Source organism: Euprymna scolopes, chromosome 18 (assembly GCF_053919585.1).
Source record: "Euprymna scolopes isolate OS-2025 chromosome 18, ASM5391958v1, whole genome shotgun sequence".
NCBI lineage: Eukaryota > Metazoa > Mollusca > Cephalopoda > Sepiida > Sepiolidae > Euprymna > Euprymna scolopes.
Window position 1 is genome coordinate 32,767,130 of NC_136499.1, and position 27,437 is coordinate 32,794,566.

At 30.3% G+C, this 27,437-nt stretch overlaps 1 protein-coding gene across 10 annotated transcripts in view; it reads right to left on the bottom strand.

Moving 5' to 3' along the window:
- The window catches only part of LOC145297575 (uncharacterized), a 362,397-nt gene that overhangs the window by 86,768 nt on the left and 248,192 nt on the right, over positions 1-27,437 (bottom strand). For 6 of the 10 annotated variants that reach the window (XM_080143592.1, XM_080143595.1, XM_080143594.1 and 3 more), the window contains one exon: positions 3,859-4,020. The exons of the other annotated variants lie outside the window; for them this stretch is intronic. In XM_080143592.1, the coding sequence (XP_079999718.1) occupies positions 3,859-4,020 (162 nt within the window). The remainder of the gene's footprint in view (positions 1-3,858; positions 4,021-27,437) is intronic. 10 annotated transcript variants of the gene reach the window in all.

Below are 27,437 nucleotides of genomic sequence, written 5' to 3' on the forward strand. Positions count from 1 at the left end.
TACACATTTACCATTTTATCTTTAGTAGCAGTAATGGAAAATTAAATTTTAAACAAAAATAAACCAAATAATAAATTTCAAGAATCATTTTTGGCATCAGAAAGTAGGCACAAATTTCTGATTCCAATACCTTAAAAAGTTTCAATTCCCTTGATTCCGATTAATTGTCCCAAACTAGTATATCGTTCTTACTGTTGCTAAACAGGCTCTTTGGTCTTTTCATGTACAACTTTTGTTTTCATTGGGTTTTTTTTGCTACATTTTGTTACAACACCCTATAGATGTACACATTCTTTTTGCATGGCTTGTTGCACTATTTTGCTGCAACAGTGTGTGGACAAAATAACAGTGTAGAGAAAAGGATTACAGATTGATAATTTATTTTAATGGCAATTTTAAATATTCATATAAGAGAAAGATTGATCGTATTTCTATCAATTTTTTTTTCACAATATAGCTAAGAAGGTGATCTATAAGCAGTAAAAATTGTTTGAAATTTGGTTGAAAAATGAGTGAGCTGTGAAGCTTTAAAGCAGTTCTAAATAACTAAAACTGCTACTTAACAATATATTCAAACACTACCGTGTTTGAATGATGTATATATAAAATTTCTAAATAAGACTTTTCCAAACTTAGAATTTCTTTCTAAATTCAAAATGGTGTGAATAAAATTTTTAAATTGCCTTTAAATTTGGAGATTTAAAAAAAATTTTTTTTTTTTATTACATTTTCACCCGAAACAAAGCACATTGCCACTTTGGTGTAGGGAGCTACTATCAGAGGCAGCAACTGCTGGGGTACTATGTTGGGATTTGGGCAGCAAGATGTCGGTTCACGTTACACTTGAACTTCTGCATGTCAGTACAGTTAAGGAAGCAGGGACCTGGAATGGAATTCCAGAGTCTAGCGGTTCTGGGGAAGAAACTACTGGAGTAGAAAGATCTTTTACATCTAGGGATCTCTGTGTGGGGGTGGGATTTAGCTGCCTGTCGGGTTTGTCGAGGGTGTCTACATCGTGGGGGCACAAGTGTTTGCAGTTCGTCAGAGCATTCACCATTAAAATACTTGTAGAACATGCATTATATTTCTCTCGATTTAATCTCACTTTCTCTTGATCATGATATCAGATGTGTTTTACTATTTCACCAGTTCTAACAATTTAACTGCCCTCAAATTCCACTCTGTATGGTCTTGTCTAGTAGCTTGCTTCAAAGTTTTCTTATGTTAGCTAACCTTCCTATAAATCAAGACATCCATACTACAATAATAGTTTATCATGGAGAATGAAGGCTACATATGATCCTATCAGTGTAATAGGTTCTTCCTTAGGATATTATAACATAAAATACAATTTTTTTTTTTTCTTTCTTGAATAGAAATATTTTCCTAATTTTAGATTTAAATGAAAATACATTATATATAATTATCTCATTTTAAAATCAAATTTATTTTTTAACTTATCTTTAATTTGGAAATCAAACCTAAGGTTTTACTTTATAATTTATTATTCAGCTAAAACATTCTACAGCTACCCATGTTAAAAGTTCATTATCTTACTAAAATGATTATCAAATAAAATAAAGTTATTAAAATTGTTTATTCTTTTAATTTTTAATGTTTAAAAATAAGAAATTCTTGCAAATTTTTATCGCATTTCATAATATACTAGACCACCAATAACCTATGAGTCAGCATTCATTAGATATCATTAAATATCGAGTGTATAATAATGTCATAAAAGATGAATTGTACTTTTTATAACTTAAAAAAAAACAAGCCAAGCATGCAGCGTCCCCTCCACCAGTGAAAAATTTACTTTCACCATAACTAATGTTTGTGCAAAATTTTTTAAAATTCTAAGGCATGGTTATTGGGGAAAGTGTGAACGGATGAAAAGGAGTGAATTACAAGGTCCAATCCTTCCTTTGTCGGGGGACCAAAAGGACCATTTTGTGAAGTCATCAATTTTCAGATAAATATATAAATTCCTTTGTTGATAACTATCATTATTTTCGCAGCCATTCTTCTTCCTCTAAATTTTTTGTTAACTATACCATTGCATTTGTCTTATTACTGGCCTGCAATGCTACAACACTGCCAACAAGGAATTTGAAACTTACATTGCTACAACATATGTATGCATACATATATATATATATATATATACATATATGATGATTATTAATTGTTGCATCTCTACAAATGATTACCTTCATCACATTTATCCAGCATAATCTTTCTTGTCCATGACTTCATAGGTGACTTTTTAGACCAGCTGACGCTGTGCATAATATGTAGTACATGTTGCAGCCAAACATCACACTTTCCATATCATTTATGAAACCATTTTTTTTTTTTTTAGATCTATTTTCTGTGTACAACCATTTTTTTTTATCTTTAATCCTAGAGTTGTTTTTATAGAGTTCATTACACATCATGTTAATCGTCTCACCATGTCCTTGTAAAATATTTTAGGTAGTTGCTATTTCACGTTTCTTTGAGTAATTTACATAACCAACCATCAAGACAAGTAACTGTTGACAGAATTTACATATTCAGGTTTTAATGTTTACATTTAGATTGTGATCAAAATCTTTGCAGAGCTGCCCTTTAGTTGGTTATGTCTTGGACAACGTTCATCAAAAAAGCCTACAACTGTGTTTCGCATACCCTATCCACTTGGTTCTATTTAAGCTATCTTCTTTCAATCACATACTCTCAATCTTTAGGAGTTTGAGGTTGTTTCTAATACTGTGCTTGTATCCATTTCAGCTTTTATTGAGGACACTTTCAGAGATGTAGATCATCATAAAATATTTGCTTCCAACCACGTGTCCCTACCCAGCGTATTTAATGTGGAGAAGATAAAGACCTTGTGTGTGTGTGTGTGTGTGTGTGTGTGTATATGGCACAACTATGTTGACACACCGGTTCTCACGAGATCACCGAAGTTAAGGAACGTTGAGCCTGGCGAATATCAGATGGATGACCATTTAGGAAGGTAAGGCGTTGTATGTACCATGTCGAGTCATTGAAATCCCCAGGTTGGTATCTAGAGGCACATTAATTCACCAGGAGAGATGCACTCCAGTCTTCGTTAAGTCATGCATCTAGGAGAAGGAAACTCTGATGTAAAAACCTGCGGTCTACTGTATACTCTGTCCTGTGGCAGTTGTCTGCACTGATCGAGGTTAGCAGTAATACCAAAAAGTGTGGATGGTTCTACACAAAGCCTTCACCACTATAAACAAATCATGTGGATTTTCGAGCAATTTAGTTGTTGTGGCAGAACCTCATATGTTGAAATTGACAAGAGTCCATTTTATACATATATATATATATATGATTAGTTTTTTTTGGAAAAAGAATTCCAGCAGAGTGCTCAATTAAAAGGAAAATCCAAATTTTAAGAGCGTACTTATATTTTGTGTACAGAAAGTTGTTAGTTCTCAACTAACAACTTTCTGTACACAAAATATATATATATATATATATATATATATATATATATATATATATATATATATATATATATATATATAGAGAGAGAGAGAGAGAGAGAGAGAGAGAGAGAGATAAAGAGAGTGAGTGTGTCTTGGAAGTTTTTTTTTAACCTTAAAAAACAAATTTAAAAAAATAAAAAAAAATATTTAATTTTTTAGTCCTTCTTTGGAAAATTATTTTGCCAGTAAGTCAATCTCCTGCAATCACTGCTTTCATTAATTCACAATAGTCTTAATGTTATTTCAGGAAACCATTTGTGAATTTAGGATTTCCTAAAAACTCTCTCCTCCAGAGGAAGCAAGATCAAGGAGGAGGAACAGCATAATGCTAAATGTTTATTTAAACTGAACGTACCTTGATACGGAAGCCATAATTACGAATGACATCCGCTTCTTCAATGGAGTAACATTTTGACAAATCTATTTTGCCATCCAAAAGATTGTCTTCTTCAGCTTTTGCATCTTTGAAGTATCGTAATGAATTTGCATCAAGAACAAACCAATATTTTTTCCAATCCTAAAGAAAAGAAAGAAAAAAAAAGTTAAACATTTTTCTTTGTATCATTCAAAAAAAAGATCAAAATGCTTATTTGATTTTTAGTATTTGTTTTTGTTAACTTTTTATCTGTAGAATTAATATTTAAAAAAAAAACAAAAAACAAAAGTAAAATTTAAACTTACAATTGAACCACTGACGTCAGAAAAAAATTGTTTAATTTTTAACCAATAACAGGATTTAAAAAGAAATACATTCCCATATACATAAGAAAAACCTATTTAATATTACATTTGATATTACTATACAAGAAAAAGAAAAAAATAATTGTTTTCACATTGAAAAGCAGCAAATGTTATTAGTTGATTCAACATTAGTAAATGATGAAAAGGAAAAAGTTGCATATCATGAGAATTATGTAAAAATTGGATGATTTCAGTTTGAAAAAAAGTTACAGTATGAAGAAAAATTTAAGGATTAGGGGAAAAAAATAGATAAGAATAGAGTAAAACTCTTCAAATTCAGACTATGACTCAGAGTATGAGATGTTAAAAATAATATCAAAATAAAATTTAATGTGTATTTTTTTAATGCTTTTGCAGTAAACAAAACCAATTCAAAATTTGAACAGAAATAAAAAAAAAAAAATGAATTTTAATTGCAACCAGATATAGTAATATCTACTTGCAATTAAAATTTTTTAATAAAAAATTCTTTAGTATGTCATGATACTATTTCAATTTAACCGTGTATGCAATCCAAATAAATTTCAGATTTTAATTACTGATGGAAAATAATTCCTCATCTACATTGGAACTCCACATTTAATGTAGTCAAATGAAGTCTTGATTCTGCTGGGTTTGTATCAACTCTTGAGCTGGCTCAAAGATGATGGTTATTGATTGAAATGGGTTCACACACAATGCTTTTAGAAGATGAAAATCTTATAGAATGCCATTTGCCCTAAACAAGAATTGCAGAATCCGCTATAATCATCATAGTTCAGTTTGCCAAAACTAAAAAAAGCACCAAGTGTAACCTTTTTTTAATCTTTTTAAACTGTGTCATTACATTTTCACACTCAGACCCAACATACTGTGTCTGAGACAGTCACAAGGAAACAAACACAAAAAAAGAAATCTGACTCAGCTTTTTCAATTGAAGTGAAATGTATTTATTCATGGTTCTTCCAAAATAATGTGTTGCCTCTTGTTTCAAAAGTCTTCTAGTTTATCTCGTCTGCCATATAGTTTACAAAACCCTGCCATCTTGACATAGCTTAAAAGTCTCTCGCTGCCAACCATGGGACCACACATCCATCTCACCAGGAGTGTTTTTCTTTCTTTGTCCTCACCATATTGTACATTTCCTTTTTCTTTTCTTTCCCTTCTCTTCCTCCGCTGTGATGTCACTTTGTGCACTGGCTTGGTCACTTGCATATGTGTCATGCAGCAGTGGTTGTGGTTGCTACAATCCCTAGCACAAATAAAGTTCACTTCTATTTCAGTCTAACTGTCAGTGATCCTTGGTCCTGATCCTTCACAATTCATTGGGCGGATGGTAACCACTTATAAAAAAAAGTCTCCAGAAACTGCTTGGATGTTCCAATGCATCTCTCTAGCTTTCATCTGAAGAAACATTATTATGATGTCATCCCATAACGTCTAAATCTTGAAGACCCCCCCCCCCGAAAAACTTTACCCTTGTGTGGAGGCAAATAAATAAGGATTTATTTGAATAAACTCCTTTCTAAATGTTAACAACTCTATTTTTTTTTAATAATTTACATACTTTACAAAAGTTAGGATCCTGAGCAATGCCTGGTAACCCTGCTATTTAGTAATATAAAAAAATTTAAAAAAATAGAAGCCAAATATTGTTTTAACGATGTTAGTGATTATAGCTTTTTTTAAGTTTTTTAGTTTTAAACAGTAGTTTTTCCATAACAGGAATTTCATATTTGTCCATTGACATAGTATACAGCCACAAATATCTTCAGGTAAATATACTCCAGAATCAAAAGATAAACTACAAAAAAGTATGGACACACACACATATATATATATCTTATATCTTTTTACTCCAATAGTTCCTTCCCCAGAACCGCTAGACTCGAATTCCATTCCAGGTCCCTGCTTCCCCAACAGTATTGACGTGCAGAAGTTCAAGTGTAGCGTGAACCGACACCTTGCTGCCCAAATCCCTACATAGTACCCCAGTAGTTGTTGCCTCTGATAGTAGCCCCCTACACCAAAGTGGCAATTTGCCTTGTTTGGGGTGAAAATGTAATAAAAAAAAAAAATGTAATAATAAAATTTTATTATTTGGGATAAACATTTACATATGGTCACTACAAACAGCTATCTGTTTCAGTCAAAGAGACTTCATCAGGCGACCTGGAATCTCTCGACGCCAAAAAGAAAAGTTTTTTTTCTTTTTGGCGTCGAAAGGTTCCATGTCGCCTGATGAAGTCTCTTTGACTGAAACAGATTGCTATTTGTAGCGACCATATGTAACTGTTTACCCCAAATAATAAAAAAAATATTTTGCTCTTTTTATTGAGCACTATTTAACAACCTCGTTGTCTTCATTAGTTCTGACTTTTGAACACCTCAAACCTGAACCGATATATATATACTTACAGAAGCCGTTTTGGGAAAAAGGTTAATTAAATGAATAGATTGTCAGTGAAATGGTGAATATTATGAGATATTGTTGACTTGCCAACACCAACAAAAAACTACACATTAAGTGGATATATATATATATATATATATATATATATATATATTGAAATAATGAATGGAATGAATAAAATTTGATGATTTATTATAATTCTTTGATTTGAAGATGACCATAATGCGACTCTCGGGGAAAGCAATCTTATGATTGCATGTTCAACAGATGAAGATGCTTGGGAATAAATTCTGTTCGCGGAAATTCTGTTTGATGTTGGACACAGAGGAAGAAAGGAAATTTTTTTGCAGTTGTGGAAGTGAGACAAGTTATTGCTGTGAATGTTTTACAAGATGAAACCAGAGATTGAAGGAGGCCAGTTGAGCATCTTTTATGGAAATAGAGAAAGAGTTTGAAGACAACAGAAGAGATCATTTCCCGCCAGAGAGCGAATCAGTTTTTGACTATCAAGCCAAAAAATAGTGCTCTAAGTGGCATCTCTCCAGACATAGCAGCAGTAGTTCATCTTTAGATGTATCGGAGTTTGATATAAGTGGAGGATGCTTTTTGGAGGGGTAGAATGGTTAAACTGTTTATTGTCAAATAAATTAGCCTTTAATAAATGAAGAGTTTTGGTAAGAAATTTTGCAGATGAAAATACAATTGCACATAACAGTGAATGTTAGGTTCAAACAAATCCCACAATTCCTCTGGTTATGACAAAAAATAAATAAAATTGAAACTAAAATTATCATTGATTACTCAGACTGTTCACATCATGGATGTTATTTTCATAATAATGTAACCAGCAATCTTCAAGTGAGTTTTGTCAAACTCAGAATAAGTGATGCAACGGATAAAGTGCTAAATAATAAAATTCTAAATGACAGTCTTATCAATGTGTAAAGATATCTTATAAAACCTGTCAACAGAATTGGTCTAGAGAGAGAGTATGGACTGACTGCGTATTGTGGTGGACAAACTATATCATCTGAGAAGTCAGACCTGAGAAGAGGAAGTGAACTTTTATATTTTGCATCACGTGGATGGCCACCCCCATAGTCATATGATCTGGGATGCCACATATCAAGAAAAAAAGGCCAACTCAACAAAACCAATACAGCAAATTTTTTATATATAAACAAATCTTACTTTCAGATTTCTCATCAGTCACTAGAACTGTATGTGTGATGCCAAAATATCACAATACTTTGGGGATATAACCCATTTCTCAAATATTTCTATTTCTTTATTTCAGGTTATTCTCCACTTCATTATATATATATATATATATATATATATATATATATATATAAAACTACACATAAAGTGAATATATCTATACGTACAAGGTGCCTTCAATAAGTTTCCAGACCTTTTTCGTATGGGCACTTTTATTGACAGTACACACATGAACTAATCCTCTTCGAATTAATTTCCAACGGCTGTAATGCACTTGTTGTACCATTCCAACAACTTCTGGAAAGCCTCATGGAGTCCTCTTGTGTGAGCATGTCAAAGACCTTAGTCACAACTGCTTTCATCTCCTCAATTATCTTATAACGACAGCCTCTAAAATTTTCCTTGAGCTTAGGGAATAACCAAAAGTCACAGGAAGCAAGGTGTGGACTATAGGGAGGGTGAGGAAATGCACAAAATGTAGCAAAGACGCTCATCTTGGTCAAATAATCTGTGACACGGATGGAGTTGTGGATTAGAGTATTGTCCCAAACTTCACGCAATCTTCCACATATTCAGTTTCTTGTGAATAATTGTATGTACAGTTCTCACACTGACATCAAACTGTGCACTTATTTTCTCTATAGACACACAACAGTTCTTTATTTGGCCAACCAACTCTGGTGTTGACTTCCTTAATCACTCCCCTCACAGACTCCCTGCTTTCCTTGAATCTCTTATGCCACTCAAAATTCATGCAAGATGGTGCAAAAGCAGTCTGAAGCATTCTATACGTTTCTGCCGCATTTTTTCTAAGTTTAAAACAGAAATTTATTGCATATCGTTCTTCTTAAGTGTCCTCATGTTTAGATTAGATTTTTGAAATTCACCAGCTGTGACAATCAGACTTTAGTAGGGTGTATTCCAATTCCTACTGTAGCTGTTCATTTGAACCTGAAATCATAAAAATTGGTCATTTATCTCATAGGATGTATAGCAATAACATACTGAATTTTCAAGAGTTTACAACAATTTTAAATGCTTGTACAAAAAAATCTGGAAACTTATTTAAGCACTTCGTATATATACACACATGGTCCGTACTGAAATTGGTGTGAAACCAGATGGTGTATTTGGTAGAGTTCTCTGCTTATTTTTGCATGGTTTCTAGTCATCCTGAAATTCTTGCAATACTGCTTCAGTGGAAATTTGTTTGGTGATTACGTAACCCTTACTTCACAACTGACTCCCAGGGCAGGCACCTTTACAGGTGGTATACATTGTCTCAAAACTAGAGGGGGGGGGCTTTCAGTACAAATAAATGTTGATTTATTACTTTATTTTTTTTCCATTTTTTTCAATCAGTTTTTTCAAACTGGGGATGGAGCATCCTACTGAATGCCAAACATTCACCTACTATCTCAGATATTTCAAACAAGAGATCTTTTTAAGGTTCTGACCCCCCCTCATTTAGATACAATTGTTTGAATTTCTCTTGCACTTGGTTCACCAGGTATATTTGCAAGGTAGGTTTTGAAATTCTTTTTTATGAGTCCAGTTGTTCCTATAATTACTAAGTTTCACTTCTTGAAATCGTTTCACCTGAAGGCTAGAAAAAGGCACGTTCTTACTTGCCAACTTTTGTCTGACAGGACGTATATATTATATTTATTTATATAAAAATATATACATAATACACATTGATCTTTATTATAGATTGGACAATTTTTAGATGTAGCCGTTTTTATAACTCAAACTAGTATGACATTTTTTTAATTGGTCTCAGTTTTAGCGTTGGCAACTTTTTGTGCTCGCATGATAAAATTACATTATAAATCTCCATGGATATAACACAACCTGGAAGAATATATTTAATATTAGGTTTTACTTATATGATCCAATACAATGTAGACATAACATTGATTGGCATTAGAGGTAGAGGTTTAGGCTTCTAACCATGGGGCCCCGATTTCAAGCCTCGCTAGATTCAGCCACTCTGCGGAGTTGTAGATGGCGAAACGTGTTTCGGTGGATATTTATATTATAAAAACAATATATATATATATATATATATATATATATATATATATACTCCTATAATTTTTTTTTTTTTTTTTTTTGTATTAATATTCATTAAAAACCTTTTTTTTCTATTTATTTAAAAAGAAAATACAGCTATGTCATATATGGGTCATAGAATTGCATTCATCTGCAAAAGATTTAGCTAATTTGCACATTCTTTTAAACATTCATTTTAATTAATTCCCTATTAGTTTTCTTATAGGATAATCATCTTTAGTTAACTATTATGTGTAATTATATTTATGCAGATATTCTACATGATTTATACTTGTGTAATATTTGCATAAAATGGTTAAAGTAAAACAAACCTCTTTCTATATAGATTTATGTATGCATACATATATTTGTTTAAAAAATTTTGCCTACCAAACTCCTGTCAGTTTTTGGTCTACAGATATGAAACTTAATATGTAGGGTATTCAAACCTATGCGAAACTTATATTTGGGTTTTAGCCAGGGAAAATCGGTGCAAAAGTGTGAAAATAAAAAAAATATGGAATTTGCTAAGTGAAGGTTGAAAGACGGCATTACGAATATACATGCGTAACGTAATAGCTATTGGTTCATGTTTTAATTTTTAGCCTTGCAGCAAACATGTCTCCATAGCTCAGTTTAAAGAAAAAAGTCAAAGAAAAAAAGTAAATTGTAAGCTGAATGGTTTGGTTTTGATCCTCAGTGATGGCGCACAAGTCATTTTTTTTTTTTTTTTTTAAACTTTAGATCATTACTATATATTGGGTCTAATATAATATACGAAATCTGCATTAATCAAAATATCATTTAAGCATCTTTTACCATTAGGCAGCCTGCTATTATATATATATATATATATATATACACACACACACACATCTGAATATATTAAAATGAAAGATTCTAAACCTAGAATTCATTTATATGGTATTACTACACAGTTATGCAAAGCTAATATTAGTAGCATAAAACCTCCAGAGTGGCACTCATCTTAGGCTGGTTGAACCAGCTTCCTTCAAAGGAGGAAGTTTCATAGGAATATCAAATTCACAAATAGTCCCCAGTCACTTCTATATTCTCATCAGAGGAGATAACGATGTTAAGGTTTGGCAGTTCTTGCAGGGAAATGTTGATGTCTACCTACATGCAGCACCTGGTTTTCCCAAATGGCCACCCATCTGGTATCTGGTACTGACCAGGCTCAACATTGCTTAACTTATAGCATAGATAAAAATCAGGATTATTTGAAATTGAGGCTTATAAAATACATATTAAACACTAACACAGATGAATTCATCAAGCCACACATCAACGCGGCTACAGTGGGGGGGGGACCTTTGAAGCAGGAGCTAAAATGTACTTTCAGTGCCATATTGGTCAAAACATGTTGTGCCCTATATATATATATATATATATATATTTATATTTATCGTCTGTTGAAATAAAAAATCTGTGGTATGTACAGTTACTGGAAATAGCCGAGGAAAAACTCGTTAAAGTTGATTTGAAACCAGCTGAACTTGTAAATCAAACGCTGTTCATGGGAATAAAAAAATCAGGATTCAGTGAGATCAACATGACGTATACCCACTCGCGTTCGTGTGATTTCATTTGCTATTTGATCGAACTAGATAATGTAAAAAGAAAAAAAGAAAAAAACCATCTCAAGTGAAACAATATAGTTAAGCATTCAAGATCTTTTCCAAGAAAGTTAATATTTAAATCCTTAATAAGGACGTTATAAGACTAGACTCATTCAAACTATTTATCAATCCGATTAGAGAAACTAATGGCATTGATAAAAGATTCTCTTCTGTCAACTCTGCTTCAGCAATACTCAAATGAAGTCATATGGAGTATATTGTTTATGTAAATGAAATTTCAAACACGGTTGCAGAGTCGGAGGTTTTAGGAGTGCAACTTATGAGAATGTTAGGGATCCTAGTTAGATTTTTAATCTCCAAAGAATCAACAACCTGAATTTTGAAAGACTTTAAAATAAGGAATTAGAGTCAGATATTTTGGAATTTTAAGATTTGGGGTTGGAAATTATACTTTCTGATTCAGCAACCCTGATTTCAACATCAACTCTTGTAGAATATAAAATAGTTCTTAAAAAGCCACACTGATGATTCCAAGTGAAACAGATTCACCAACTAATACAAATATACTATTATAAAAAGAAATTTGGAGTAATTAAGCAACTTATTTAGATGACAAATAACTGACAGTTTTGGAGTAAAAAATATATAATTAAGAGTAAAAGTCTTCTCAGCAAACAGGAAAGACTTTGAATTTGCAAAAAGGACGGTTCCACAGGTTTTATACAACTTTTTCATTCGCAGGTAAGAGATCACTTTTAAAAATTGATCTCCAATCTAAACTATCTCTGACCAGGTATTTATTTATCCTTCTTTCTTTAAAGTCCATACTTATCACTTCCTTTGATGTTTTTCTTGGTCTTCTGCCAAGTGACCCTGCTACATTACATCAACTGTTATACATTTACTAGCCCTAACCTTCACCAATTCTTCCAATGATAGCATTGAAGTCTTCTATTCTGGTCACAGCTCTATACTATCCAGATTTAATATTTTGAGGTCATCAGATTTAAACCTGCCTTTGAGATTCACATTATGCAACCATTGTATAATTCTCAAATCATTTTTCTCCATGCAACACATATCCTCAACTCCCACTGGCTAGGTTTCGTTTCCACATATCGTCATACTACATACGTACACATTCTCAGTGAAAATTCAAATAGATAGTGAATGCATCTGCACACACCCATAAAAAAACAAAACCAAAAACGTTTCAATTTCCATTTTACTCGATAGGAATTATATCTTAATTTTTAAAAAGATGATTTTCTTTTGCCAAAAGAGTCACAACAACTTTGATAAAATTGTTGATCTAAATGTTAATGGTGGTCATGAATGTAAAAAAAAAAAAAAGATTGTAAAAATGTGAATCTTCCTCTCACTTCAAAAAGGCTGATGGCACAGGTAAATTGTTTTTGCATATGTAAGAAAATTCTGTGTACCGTTAGAAACGTGATCCTCTTTAGGCAACAATGTAAAACTGTGATAGCGTTTCGGAAATAAGTATCATAAAGTTGTTGGGATTAAAATCCTGTAGATGATGAGGATGATGTTGATGATGCTACTCATAACACTGAATACGAGTTACCTGTGATATGCGACTGATCTTGATATTAATTATCAACAGTTTTATCACGTTTAAAATGGTTATTAGACTCATTTCCATCTCAAATTGGGTATTTTTTTCCAGTGACTGCGACAGAGGAAAAGGTGAAAAAGACATTAAAAGGTTGTAATTTAAAAACTTGCAAACTCATAATCTAGGATTGGTTTTAATAACATTTGTTTTTAATGACCTAAAATATGTAAAAAAAAAAGTTTGTAGCCTGGTTTGGAGATAGGGTGTTTTTATAGAATTGCTCCTATGTGTTAAAAAATCATGTTTATTATTATCATCAGTATTAAGTCAAAGAATGAAGTCTGAAAAATACTAGCCGAATGAAATTTTAATTATATATTTCTAAAATGCTGAAACTACAAATTCTGATAAAAAAAAAGTGTTCATTAATGAGCCAGGAGATTGGAATTCAATTCCCAGTTTAGTCATACCAAAGGCCTCTTTGATGTATGGCATATTCACGTCGACACACCGGTTCCCATCAGATCACCGAAGTTAAGCAACATTGAGTCTGGTTATAACTAAAATGGGTGACTAATTTGGGAATTCCAGGTACTGTATGTAGGAGGACGTTCCTGCAAAAGTTGCAAAAACCTAATGTTGTCATCTCCCCTAACAGGGATATATATGCGTCTGGGAACCACCTTGTGAATGTGATACTTCCATGAAACTTCCTCCTTTAGAGGAAGCCAGTTAAACCCGAATAGGGTTAGCGCCGACCGACATACATACATACATACATACATACATACATACATAAAGGCCTTTTTGCTAAACACTAAAATCATTACATTAGAAGGTGAGGATCATGGGCAAGTGAAGTTGCACCCTCCCCTATAGCTGTGTAGTAGGTAATGAAAAGAGTGCCTATAGTCAACTCCAAGAATTGAATAAAAGCAATTAAATAGAAACAATGTCCACATAATACTCGTAAAATTCTAGATCAATTAGCTTCAGGATTCTTGCTGTAACCTTTGATACAGAATACATACACCCGAATTATCTAGTTATAATTTCTTGAGAAAAGTCTTTGAACAATACAGATGAAACCTTCATTCTGATGGTTTGTATTTACCTTAACCACTAACCAAATCAACAAACACAGTGAACTATAGAAGGCTTGTACATTCTGAAATATATAGAATGATTGAGTATTTACTATCGGACTATAAAATGTATAGGTATTACCATTAGAAAAGACAGACAATCCACTTTCCAATTATCAGGAATCCAAAGTGCATATGCAGTATTTTTCTGTTATACTTTGCAATTTAAATATACTGCGATAAGACCTACACTGAAAGTACACGACCTGCACACTCACCATAATTTAAAGTGTGTACACGAACAATGGAATGCAATAAATTTGTTAAATTGGTGTTATTGAAAAGATATGCGTATCTACATGTTGAAATATGTAATTCAAAAAGTTTAAAAAAAAAAAAAAAAAAGGTGTTGTAGTTTTCTTGAAGTATAGTGCCTAGTGTATAGGAGACTTAGAATATTAATGACTGTGATATAAGGTTGAAAACACCATGTAGATTGGCAAAAAACCTACACAAGTTAAGACGTAGATAATATTGTAAAATTCAATAATTTTCGATTTATTTATCTCTTGTACTGTCTTTAATCAATAATATTATGGTGTGTAATGTTTAGTATTTCCAGAGTAAACCTCCTTCTCAAAAATCCAAAGTCTCTTCTCGAACATACTAGCTGGGTTTGTCGGTTCAGTTTCTTAATAAAGTTAGTTACTTGAAATACTCGAAACAAAAAAAAAACATTTCAAAGGAGTGCTGTAGGTTGTTGGAAACATTTTGCATAGAAAGTTTAGAATATCGAAAGCAATGACAGTGCAAGATAAAGTTGGAGACCTCATGTGGGTTGATAGAAAACTATATGAGCCAAAGGTATGTAAAATGACAATAAAATAAGCTTCAATAATTTACGATTTATTATTTACTTTACGTATCATCTTAAACCAATAATAATATGGTATCCATCATTAATATTTCGAAGGCCTAATGAAGATAAAAAATTATCAAATATGTATCTAAAAAGACTAGAGAAACATCAGATGAAAATCTTCGATAGTCATTTTGTTTATATATTAGGACCCATGATCCAAAGAATAGATTTAAAAACAAAACTTGAATGTGACAGGAATAGATTAAAAATGTCTATGGTGTAGTTATTTATCTTTGAGAGAAAAAAAAAAATGAAAGACTAGCAGAAATTAATATAATTTTTTCTGTTTTTCATTATTTCTTGGAAATCAAACCAAGCCGTGTTCCTTATGTAGGCATATATTATTTTTTCCTGTCATAATAGATTACATATTCTTTATTTCCCAAGAATGTGTGTTGTTCAACACTACGTTTGTATTATGACCGTTTTCTCTAAAATAGCATTTTTTTCTGCATTTAGGTCATCTCATTCTTTCTCCTTAAATTTTTTTGTGATTATTGCTATGTCTGTTGCAAAAGTAATTATGGTCGCTTGCATGTTATTTTGGGCTGAGAATGCAGGGATACCTATAGCAAGCAGAGGGATCTAACACTTGGGAGGATCTACTGGTGGCAAAGTTTGGCATGCGACAAACATCAAAAAAATACCCCCCTCCACCGTACCCCTTTTGAAAGAAATGGATATATATAATGTTTATTGAATTAGACTACTTAGCCGACTAAATACTTATCTAAAATCATCAAAGGGATAAAATCATGTGAAATGTTTCGTTAAATAAATACATTTAATTATGGACAATAAAAAGTACAGGTTGAGATGGAAAAAGAAACAAGGTAGAAATAAAATAAGTTGACTAAATATGCATTTTCGGTATCAAAATAGTAAGTAGAAAAACAGACTCGCCAAGTAGGAAGAAAACGTATGGATATAAAAAGGTAGAAAAGAGCTGGGAAGGTTTGGTAGAAGAAATACTACAAACAGAAATTTGGTCTTCCCATGGGAAACCCAGTTTGATTTAAGCACGTTTATTCTCAGAATTTCTAGAATCTTTTTTTTTTTTCAAACATGGAAAGACATTACATGTTTTAGATAAATCATTGGTATACTTATTTTCCATCCTCAAGATATAAACTAAAAAGTCATTGCAAAAAAAAAAAAAAAAAAAAAAAAAATTAAATGTATGCCGTTGAACCCCTTCTATAAACTTTAATAAAAAAAAAAACATTAAACCTTATTTTTCCTAGACATCTCCATATAATGAAAATACTTTTCAGATCTATTGTAAACTAATAAAAAATGACGACATACATTTCTATTTGCAGATGAACAGCAAATTTATACAGGCCTTGCAGTTCAAAATATCTTGAAGATTACAGATTAAAAATTCATTCAATACTTTAAAATGCCTAACATATTAAACACTACAAAGAAAGAACAAAAAAAAAGCAATAACAAAAGAAAACGTCAACATGTATACAAATACAAAAAGTCCAAGAGAAAAACAGACATTTTTCTTATTACTCCCAGACCAAACCGTTTCCCATCTCTATTCAATTCTTTTCCATATCTATATTGTTTCTTCTTGTCTAGTTGCCATTTTTTTCTGCTTCACCAATCTTATATTTATTGAATTATCTTTATAGTCAACAATTAAAACCATATTTTTTTAATATCTGTACGGTTATTTTTTTTTTCACCTTTCATCCCAGTTTCATCGGGTCTATAATATCAAATTACACACTTGATTGGTGAAAACCAGTAAACTGCACAAAGGCATTAAAGTTTAGTGTGCGCACACGGACACATATATATGTAAGTTATAAAAATATATTAATTATACAATTAAGTTACATGGGTTTCCGTCTTTCATTTCCCATAAGGAATTGTCAGGCGTAAATGCATGAAATTCGTATTACCAGATATGTTTCTACATATGCAAATGGTGTTTAGTCTAGCTAGCTCACCAATCAGATGCCATGGGGATGAAACACTGAAGTTTTTGTGTTGCTTAATTGCCGCAAACATATTTTCATAATTTACTACATAGCTCTACTCACGTATTGAGCACTATTGAAGTAAATATTGAAACCTGATACATTAAATAATGTTTTATAACATTTTATGTGGATACACAAAATAATGTGTATGCATACGTACATTACATATGTATTACATATGTATTAAACAAGCCCAAATATATTTAAAAAATGAACTTAATACCAATATTTTTTTTTTCAAAAAGGCCTAATACAAGGTAAAGCTCTATAAATATACTTTATATAAACATTTAAAATGGCCTACATAAATGCAAGCCATTTTAAATGTTTATATATAATTATTTTCATACCTACAGACACAAGTGTTTTATGCTTTTGCAATCATCAGTGCAGGAAGTGACAATTCCTACTGGTCAGGAGATTTGAACTCAGCTACAAAGTCATCTTTGAGTCCATTTGCTAAGACATTACCTTCAGGCCACTAACAATTGTCACAAGAATTAAAGGAAATTTAATACCAATAATAGTTTACAAAATGCCAAATACAGACAACAGTAAGCAGTCAAGAGGGTTCAAATGAGTAGAAATAGTGAACGTTGCATAATACCAGTTGACGGCTTTTTGCTTTTATTTCCCAAAACAGTGTTCAACTTTAATATACTTAAAAGGGGCTAATAATTAGTGCTAGCATATCAACTAACTGATTTCTTTCAAATTCTTTGTAAACATTACACAAGGCTATTTTTAAATACAAGCAAAACTGTCTAATAATTTTCATTTTAATGTATTCTAAAAAATAGTTTTTTTTTAATAAAAATCTGAAAAATATTGTTTTTATTTAAGAGTCAGAAGTTAATTTTTACAAAAGTGAATACCCCCCCCCCCCCAGAAACAACAATATTGACATTTTGTATTAGCCATGTAATTTGTAGCAGCACATTTATCACCAATTTTTTTGTTTTTTATGAATAATAATGGTACCTGGGCAAAAGCCATGATTTTCTTAACATAAAAGATGATCTAACAGTTAGACTGAAATTTTATTACTCACAAATATACACAACTTTATATTTTTTTGTATAATGCAGATTACTAATTTCATCTTGGTTGTTATTTTCACAATATTTCATTGATGTAATCTTCAAATGCATTTTTTTACCATAGGAATTTTTATGTCGGATTCTAGAATCAACATGTAAGGGTTAAGTCCAAAAATTCAGTACTCAAAGTTAAAATGCCGGAAACGGGCTCAATTTACCTAGGTATGGAATGGAACGGAAGCCATTAAACATTAAATGAAATACGAAACCATATGAAAATAATTTATTTAAAATTTTTTAGTTTTAACACTTCTTATGCTATCATGAAACAATAAAACAAACTTTCAGTTTTTACATTTCTATAAATGGTGTTTTTTTTTTAAATATATTTATGTCTTTCACAATTTTTATCAAAGCATTTGGTCATAAATAATGTATGATAGTTTTTTATTAACACTTTGTGTTATCACAAAACTTCTTATAAATATTTGCATAAAAAGTTTTAAATGAATAGAATTTTGTCATAAATAATGTATCAAAGTTTTTTTTAAGTGGTTCCATATGGTTTCGTATTTTGTTTCATGTTTAGTGACTTCCGTTCCATATTTAGGTAAGCAAAGTCCACTGCCGGGGTCTTAAACTTGAGTACTGAATTTTTTAACTTAACCCATGTGACTTTGAACAGAACTCTTTAAAATTGAATTAGAACCTGCCCTGTTGATTCAGTTTGAAATCTCATATATTCTAGAGATCAACAAAGTTTCTAATGTTTGAAAAGATTCAGCTTAAAAAGACTGAAGATTACAGTGGCAAAATATTGCAAAAATAATAGCAAGAATCATACAAATGATCCTCAGCTCCAAAAATTCCAAAGCATGCAACATTATAGGCTAAGAGATCTAAACAGATGAGCATCGAATTTGATTTAATGAAAAATATACCAAAACAAAAGGAATTTTATTTAATACAGATACCTGCAGAGGACCAAAAACAAGGAAGCAGTTTCTAATGAATCCATATAAGATATGTCTAGAATATATCCAGCCATTTTGAATATTTCAGAATAGTGAGATTTCATGCATCATAACTTTGCAACCATTTAAAAAGGGACCCAGCACTCTTGCATAAGGTCAAACAGCTGCTTGTACGATGCTATAATGAACTTTTATGCTGTAGCCATCATATTAATAGTAATTGTGAAATTTTGTTTTCTTACAAGTATTATGAAGTAAAGGGAGGTAAAGTAAAAATGTTCCATCGTGTAATTAAGAGTGACTTTGTTTTTTCTAATCTACTAAAGGATAGATGTTAACAGCACAATAAACCAAATTAGTCAGAAAAAAATCAGTCAAAGGAAATGATTATAGCTTTAAAATTATTTTCCCATAATTAAAATTGGAAATTATATAAATTTGAATATAGAGGGTTAGGGTTGGGGCCATGAGTAACACTGAGGGTGTTTGCTAATTAATATTAAATGGCTGGATAGTTTTCAAAGAATTAGTTCATTTTCACTAGTTTTATTTGTAATATCCATAAAATTTTTATGAACATACATCTTTCATTTAAAATATTCTTTACAATCTAGTTATTCCAAAATTCATAGCAAGAGATCAGAATTACCCAAAATAAACGTGATGCCTATAACAGGCCAAGAGATCTACTGGAAAGAAGATTTCCTGGAAAGAAGATTTCCAGACAGTCAGCAGAGTTTTTTTTTTTAGTTCTCATTGTTCCAAGAAAATTCTGAATAGATATTTTAAACAAATTTGTATCACATAAAACAATTTTATTTTTTCAAGAAATTATGAAGTTTTCAAACAATACATTAGAGAAAAGTATTTTTTGAAAAAATAAGATAAGATTGCCACAAATCAAAAGAAAGCGTTCAAAACGATGAGTTTATTTTTTGCAAAAGTTTCATCCAACTAGCAAATTTAGCTTAAGAAATTAAACTACAGTATAAACTGTTTACTTTAAAAAAAAAATTTTTTATTTTAATAATGGCTCAAATACTTAAATTCAATTTTTACAGTATACTTAACATTTCATAATCGAAATGTAATTTGATATAATATAGAACTTCAACTAAAATAAATTTAATGGACTAGAATTCCCTTTAAAAATTTTCTCAGAGCAATGATAGTGAAATATCATCAGTTAAAAAGATCTGTCAAACTAACTGGAAGTCTTGCCTCCAGTAGAGCCCTTGAAATGCTAGATCTGTTGGCTTGTCATAGTAATGTCTTTGCCCAAAATAAACCAAGAAACATAGCACATCTTAGCAAAGTGAAAACAAAATGAATAAAAATATAAAAATGAAAGGATGATGCTAATGAGACATTTTTTTTAATGAACACAAAAGGGTGGGAGGAGGAGGAAGATGGCAGTTGCTGCTGAGAGAGAAAAAGGCACCAATGGGATGTGTCTTTTGAATGTCTAAAAGAGTGACAACTTCTGAGGGAATAACTGACTAACCTGTAATCTTGTGACTTTTCTACATGGACGAGCCTGCTGGCCACGGATCCAGTAGCTGCAGTTGCATCTGGCATTGAGGGCGCTACGACTGGTAGGAAAAGAAAATATACAAACAAACTGTGCATCTTCAGACGAGGGTTTGGAACATTCAAAAAGTTCCGCTGAAAAACTTCTGAATGTTTCCAGACGCTCAAAGACACACTGGATATATATTTTTGAGGGAAACAAAGTGGATGGGAGATACTGAGAAGCAGGCGGATTTATGCAATTTTTTTATGGAGGAGGGTGAAAAGGAACTTAAAAGAGAGTAAGAGTAGACTTAAAGGAAAGGAGGGGGAGAACTAATAAAAAGAAAAACCATTTTTAAAAATTAATGTTAGAAAAATTCTTTAGAATATGTAAAAAGCTCTGTAAATTATACAAAAAAAAAAAAAAAAAAAAAAAATTTTTTTTTAAAGAAATTTATAAAAGTAAAAAAAAAAACCCTTGATAGCAGTGGTTCAAAGTTCCAAAATTAAATATTCCCCTTTTAAATTAATATTTTCATGTTATTTTTAATGTTATAACATATTATTGTATCTTTTTATCTTTTTTGTTTTCGAAGAGTTTTCTAAAATATACATTTCAGCAATTATATTTTAACTTAACACAAATTAATCATTAAGACAATAGCTAAAATTATATATAGAATAATAAAAAAAAAATCAAACTTTGTATGTTCAAGTAAATACATATTTAATGAAAATTGGTGGTTTAGGTTAAAAGTTATTTTTATCAATTTCTAGAGCTTTCTTTTAAATGGAATTCACCTTTCATTTACATCTTTGAATTAAGATAAACTTCCTCATAAAATCCTGTAAAACCATTAAGCCTGAGGATTTTTAGAGTAAAACCTCTTCATGAAATATCTATACTTATCCGTATGACAAATAAAATTATACTCAAAACTTATTTAGACATCAGATCACTGCTTCAAAAACCGTCTCTAAACAAGCAACCGTTCATTTTTTAAATTATTTTTATATACAATGTACTTTTTTTTAATCAGGATCTTTAAATGGAAATCGGAGGAAAGTAATAAAGTAGATAAAAATTCAAAGAATTCCAGTTAAAATGGGCAAATGAATAAAAGGTACAATATTAAATCACTATTTATAACTTTTTCAAACAATTACAATATTCTTTGTTTTATCGTAAGACTTGCAAGTAGAAAAAAGTTGTCAGTTGTTTAAGGAAAAAATTCTGGGAAGCAAGGAAGATAATTTTTAAAATGGTTGTCTTTGACGGTTAAACAAGGTTGGAGCATAATTACATTATACAGTTAAGTATAGATAACTAATAAAAACTATTTAACATTTGTATTAATGGATACATTTTAACTAAAACCAAACCTATAACTGTTCACTATAACTGGTTGAGAGATCGATCATTTGAGAGGATCTACTGGAGGTAAGATTTCCAATCAGTTAGCAGATTTTTTTTTAACCACTAAACTTTATTCTCACTTGCCCCCCCCCCACAAATTCTATTGATCTAGCTTTCCATCCCTTATTTAACAAAAATCAAATTTAAATAAATTTATGAGTAGATATGAACCTGTAATCGGCAATAAAGACAGTGCATCACTGAAGATCTGTCTTAAAGCATTTGAAGATTGTATCTCACGATTTATAAGTTATATACATTAATTCTTAAATTTGTCAATATTTACCTCTGTATTCACTTAATATACGTAAACAGCAAGTTTTTTTTTAATCATAGTCATTCTTAAACCAATATTTTTTTATCAAGTTCTTTTATTAAAAAAAAAAAGATGAAATATTAATGCTGCTAATCACGATTTTATGGTTATCTACATTTACTTTTTTTCTTCAATATTTTCTATATTTAATATAATAGAAGCAGATACTATATGTCAACATCTATGAAGGTCGTTTATTAAATATATAAAAACAATATTTCATTATTAATCATACTTATCTTTGATGTCCAATGTAGTACATTGTCATTTTATGAGGCAATAATACAGTTTTAAATTATATTTAATTGAAGCAGTAAAACTTTTATGAACAAATAGATTTGGAATATCCAAGCAATAGTTAAAAGGGTATAATGGCATTTTGTCTTAACACTGATTAAAAACAAAAAAAAATTTTTTAATATTTAAATTTTCTTAAACTATAAATTTATCAATAATAATTTTTAAATAATTTCAATTTAATCTCATAATAGTCACAATCAAAAGTAGATGCAAAAATTGTTTGAGTTTTTTTTTTAATCTAATCTTTGAAAAAATATTCTTTAAAGTTTATTTAAACGTTTTTTTTTTAAATATTATTTTTAATACAATCCAATATATTTTAAAAACATTAAATTTAGCAACAATGAATCAATATTCATAAAAAAGGATTTTAAACATTAAATTTTAACTTATACCTATGATACCAGTCACATGATTAAATTAAATATCGGAAAATTAAAAAGTAGAAATTGTATCAGGTATTTTTTTTAATCTAATCTTTGAAAAAAAAAATATTCTGTAAGAAATTTTATTTAAATATTTTTGTTTTACTTTTAATATTTGTTTTTAATACAAGATTATTTTTAAATATTAGATTTAGCAACAATAATATATTAAAAATTTTTTTAAACATTCAGTTTAATCTCATGACACCAGTCACATGATCAAATTAAATAATCAAAAATTCAAAAGTAAAATCAAAAACTGTATATTTTTTAAAAATCTAATGTTAAAAAAAAAAAATTGTCACAAATTTTATTTAAATTTTTTTTTATATTTGTTGGTTTCATTTTTATACATTTTGCTTTGTAAAAAAACATTTAAAAATTATTTTCTAAATCTCAGAAGTTTATGAAATAACACATTATGCAAATACAACTTTTCTTGTGCACACATTTTAATTAAAAATGTGTACACAAGAAAATGCTTGTAAATAAAAACTATGTATATTTTTAGGCTACTAGTAAAATTTTATACCCTCTTATTAAATAAAAAAAAATCTGCTAACAAAAAGTTGCAATTGTATGCATACACATTTTATTTTGTTCATAGTTAAACCGGAAGTATGTAAAAAAAAAAAAAAAAAAAAAAAAAAAAAAGCAGTGTTAAGGCAAAATATTTCATTTTGGTCACTGCTTATTTTAAGATGCCTCAAATCTGATTAAAAAATTACCTACATTAATCATTCATGAAACATGTTTTATACAATCGTTTCTGGCGTAATTTTAACTATTTAGTATGAAAAGCATTTATTTTATATGCAGGAATGAACATGTTCTGCTAGTTGATGCCAGCCAATTACAACTGGTAATAAAAAACTTTACTATTCCAGTTTAAAAGATGAAGAATGTCTCAATAGCTATCTTTTGAGTTCTCCCCATCCCCTCACCTTTATTTCAAATTAAAATATATATATGATATAAAAAAACTTCTAAAAATAAAGCTTCAGGGGGCAATATGGTTATCTTGTAAATAACCAAAAAGTATCAAGAGTTGTTTCTTTTTTATGATAGTCTAAATTTAATCAACACAGCAACAGTGCACGAGTCTCATTGCATATCATTCCGATAAAAAAGGCCATTCATGTGAGGCAAGATAAGCAGAAAAAATGTGGCGGAAGAGAGATAACATTAAACGGTTAAGTTGTCTTAAATCAAATAGAAAGATATAAAAAAAAAAATAAATGCAACATTATTAATATTTCACACAAAATTTATTATCATTATTATTATTATATCATCCAAAGCAAGAAATAAGTGATTGCAAAAAAAAGTATTTGAATTTACATTCTCAAAATGTTTTAAGCTGGCAAACAAATTTACCATAAGAAATTTTGATATCCGCAATAATCCTGACTATGATAACAGCTGTAAATTAAATTTAGAAACGAGAGAAAAACCATGAATTTGAAGAGAGAAACCAAAGGCAAATGATTCTATCAGACACGCAGAAAAAGAAACTATTTTTTTTTTTTTGATAAGTCTGAAGTCTTGACAAATCAGAATTTAATCTGCATATTGAGGTTATATTAATAGTATAAATGTGGGAAGAGGGGTAATGGAAGAATTGAGAAGATAGTTATATATAGCAAAAAAAAAAAAAAAAAAAAAAAAAAAAAAAAAAAAAAAAAAAAAAAAAAAGAGGGCCCCAAACAGATACAGCAAAAAAAAAAAAAAAAAATCAAAATTTTAAATACTGACACCATGCCCAAGAAGGTTTTAATAATGCACTGAACAATACCAAACATGTGAAGCAAACCAAATCCAAAACAGAAAACGTTATTTAATCTAATGCAGTATTGTCAAGTGTTTACGAGTTGTAGACTAACATTATAGGTGATAGTGTCACATCATTGTTGCTATCTAACCTGGTTAAGGACATTTGTCGGGTGTGTAGAACTTGCTATTGCAATGCAATGTTGAAAACAGAATTTAAATAATTCAACAAATTTCACACTCAAGAAGACACTGGTTTATTGATTCATACTGCTAATTAAGGTAAAATCGTTGGCAAATCATATCGGCCACAAACGATCGCTTAGTGACAGAAAGGTAAAGAGGGAAAAAGAGTTAATTAGAGAGAGTTAATTATAATTTACAATTATAAGCATATTGCTTAATTATATTATTTTCTCAGGCCATTTTTAATACATCAGATCATTCGGTTTTCTTGCCAAAACCGAATTGCCTATGACTTTTGTTCATCCAACGCCATCTCTTCCTAGAGATATTAAGTCTTGAAAATATCAGCAACCTCCTTTTCTCATGATCTTAGTGTACCATAATTCTGACCCCGTCATGACCTTTGTCTTAAATTCTTTCTGTTTTCTAACATAACTGCCAACATATGTCTCAGCTATCATGTACTAGCTATCATGTACTAGTTAATATGCCCACAAGCAAAGTTATTGAAAATAAGTCATTGTATATGATTAATTGAAATATCCACAACTTGGTGGGAGGGACATACCATCTATATTTTTATAAAGTAATAGGGTTCGTGTGTTTCTGTCTGTGTGTACAGCTCTCCATCATTAACGAAATATAAAGGAGGTAAGAGGGTAGATCTCTCCTGGTAGAGAAACATTAGAACCCATTTTAGGATGTTTTTGTTATAGGAGACATAAGAATCTTTGCCTAATTTCTTTATATACTATTCTACAAACCACCCCCATATCGAATGACTTATGCTCATTTGCATATCACATTATATTAAATCTCTTTAACTAATTACCTCGACCTTATTACATATTGGAAATATTCTAATCATTTCAACTGTACTATTTACAAAATCTATTTAACATTTAATCTATCTATATCTATCTATCTATCTATATCTTCTATATATATTTATTTATATCTATAAAAACAGAGATGTGTGTGCCACAGACGATTTCTGATTGGTTAATCCAATAATCACATCTCCTAAAAAACAATCGTTTCTACGCTCTTACCTTTACCATATAATATTATGGCTTTATTTATTGTCCATCTTGGAAGGGTTTAATTTTTTAATAACTTGTTATTTACAAATTAAAAAAATACGAAACTATTATACGAAACTAAACTACACGAAATACGCGCACACACGCACACGTTCACTACCGTCACGTTGTTATGGCAACCAAACCCGCTGACTTACATAAAACTTACATAAACAGTAAACACACACAGTAAATGTGATTTTCTTCATTTTCTCATTTCACTCGTGGTCTTAAATTCATTTCGGGTTTGTATTACTGTACACATAGATTCGAATAAGTTGCCAATAAATGTTATCAAAGGCAAGATAAATTACTTTTCTACCAAACTGGATATATTTTTCGTGTTTAACATGTTTATTCAGCTCGAAAAGCATACAGTGTTTACCGATGTATTGGAAAATTCAAGATGGTGGCCGATTCTCTCTTTAACACGGTAAGTTTGGAAAAAGGTGTAATAAATAAAAAACCGGTTAAAATACTGTTAAAAACTCGCTCAATATATGTTACCGTGACATAGGTTGACATATTCGGCGGGTTTTTAATAGTATTTTGTATAGTTTTTTATTTATAACACCTTTTCCAAAACTTACGGTGTTAAAGAATGTGTGAGACGCCATCTTGAATTTTCCAACACATCGGTAAACACTATATTCTTTTCGAGCTGAATAAACATGTTAAATTGAATAAAAACACGAAAAATATATCCAGTTTTTATCGGTTTTTTACCTTCTCTGCAGAAGTACAAAAAAAAAACAAAAAAACGGAAGGTACTTTTACAGAATGTTAAACTAACCCTAACCGATGTTTTATGTTTAGTTTAGGAAAAGTCAGAGGAAACAAAAGTCATTATTGCATGAAATATACGTATTTAGTTGAAGTATTGTTTATGTCAATTCTTTCGAAGAAATTTAGCAAGAATACCTGTAAACCAGGAAATCGGTAAAATGTCATCATGGATGAATACTTGTCTATTATAATTTCTACCCTTGACAAAAACTTAGCCATAACAAAAGAGATTTATTGTTCAGATTGTTTTTGAGATTGATTTCTAAAAAGATATTTTATAAATAAAATCGACTTTAAAATTAAAGACTTAAATTACAATAATTGAATTTAAACATTCTTATTTCAATATTTGGCACATAACACCTGCAAAAATGATCACAATGTCAGGATTTCATTTTATTTCAGAATCGATGGCAAATTGTGTAGATTGATATCTCATTATATTAAATACTAATATTTAACATTAGTTTATCATTTAAGCCGATAAAAAGCCCCTTTTTTTTTTTTTTCGAGTCATAAAAGGATTTGGAGTT